General features: G+C 57.0%; 1 protein-coding gene across 1 annotated transcript; it reads left to right on the forward strand.

Moving 5' to 3' along the window:
- Positions 1 to 425: 425 nt before the first annotated feature.
- LOC147986186 (protein S40-4-like) lies at positions 426 to 1,522 on the forward strand. The gene has a single exon (XM_087544533.1). It carries the CDS (start codon positions 544 to 546, stop codon positions 1,078 to 1,080), a length of 537 nt encoding a protein of 178 aa, XP_087400659.1. The 5' UTR covers positions 426 to 543; the 3' UTR covers positions 1,081 to 1,522.
- The last annotated feature ends 200 nt before the right edge of the window (positions 1,523 to 1,722 follow it).

The raw sequence follows: 1,722 nt of genomic DNA on the forward strand, positions 1-1,722 counted from the left end.
AATTGCCACACTCGTGGTAATTTTCTTAATTGTGTTAGTCATTTTCGCGACAGGTAATTTGAGATGGAGGGAGTATACGTTTCCTACAAATCAAATGCATATATAGGAAACTTTCAATCGGGTCATATTCATTAGGTTTTTCTCAGGAAAATCCTCCAAACCAAGGCCTTAGAGAAATGCAATTAAAAGGTCATATTGTCCCCTAAAAAAGGTCATATTGTACTTGCGGGGAAAATGTGTGTACAGCCATCATGCCGGACAAGTGTGAGCGTATGGCACAGCCACGCAACCGTGCACCCTGCGGAAGGCACGCGAGGCTAGAACCGTCATTCCAAGCACAAGTCTTATCTGCTTCCGGTCCATGTCTCGCTGCGGCGTGGACCCACCCACTAGGCTATGCTCCTATAAAATCCAACCTGGACGAACCAACCCACACAAACTCCAAAACCATTGCCCTCCTCGCAACCCCGCACTCTTCCCTCCGCGCGCCAAAGACCGGTGGTCGAGGCGTCACGGTAAGCTCGAGGCACAGACGAGAGCGCCATGGCCGGGAGCGCGAGGTCGGCGGCCGCGAAGCACGCGTACCGGATGTTCACGCCGTCCCGGAGCGCGGCGGCGCGGGGCAGCCCCGGCAGCGCGGCGGACGAGTTCGACGAGTCGGACGTCTGGGGCTCGTTCGGGGGGGCGGACTCCGGCCCCGCGGAGCTCGCGCGCGCCCGCACGATCCCGTCGTCCGCCCGCGCCAGCGGCCGGAAGAAGCCGCTGGACCATGCCCATGCCGGCCCCGGCGCCGTGCCCGGGTCGCTGCCGATGAGCATCCCAGACTGGCAGAAGATCCTGGGGGTCGAGTACAGGGGCCACCACGCCGGCGAGTGGGAGCTCTACGGCGACGACGACGACGACTACGGCAAGCTGGGCGCCGGCTGCCGGAGCGGCGCGGTGGTGCCGCCGCACGAGCTGGCGTGGCGCAGCCGCGCCGCGTCCCTGTCGGTGCACGAGGGGGTCGGCAGGACGCTCAAGGGGCGCGACCTCAGCCGCGTCCGCGACGCCGTCTGGAAGAGGACCGGCTTCGAGGACTGACTGACCGGAGACGGAGCATGCATGGCATCGGCATGGCTCGATCGCCGGCGGCTGGTCCAGTATGCGCCGCAGTATAGCCTCGAAGCGAGATCATTACTACTAATTGTTTCGCTCGTTTCGGGCCCTCCTTTTTGGCATGCGTAGCAAAAACAAACCGTAGTAGCGAAGACATGCGATCCTGACGGAAGGGGAGCGGGTGGGTGTTCGTTCGTTCGTTCATGGCGTGACAAATTTCAGGGGCACCTGGAGGAAAAGGCTAGCTAGGTTGGTTGGTCAGGCGTCGGCGTGCGTATTTTATTTCTTTCTTTCGTGTAGTCTTAAGCTTTTTGCAGTGGGTTGTACTGCTGTTTTTGGGCGAAGTTGCTGAACAGAGAAGAAATGCCTGTCTTTGCCAACCCGATCTCATGATACAGGAGCATAAATGGTAAAAGAAATTGCTTTCGGTTGAGTGTTACACCTTTCTGAAGTGACAAGATTACTCACATTTTTCTTCCAATATAACGACACTGTGGCCCTACTGAACAGTGAGCACGCACTGACATAATTGACCATTAATAATATCTATCGGATGTGTCTAGCTCTCATCTATACTAGATAAAGTCTACTCTAACTCCTACACCGCCGAATTCTACGCGGAGATTC

Source organism: Triticum urartu, chromosome 2A, assembly GCF_056163025.1.
Source record: "Triticum urartu cultivar PI428250 chromosome 2A, HENAU_Tu73, whole genome shotgun sequence".
NCBI lineage: Eukaryota > Viridiplantae > Streptophyta > Magnoliopsida > Poales > Poaceae > Triticum > Triticum urartu.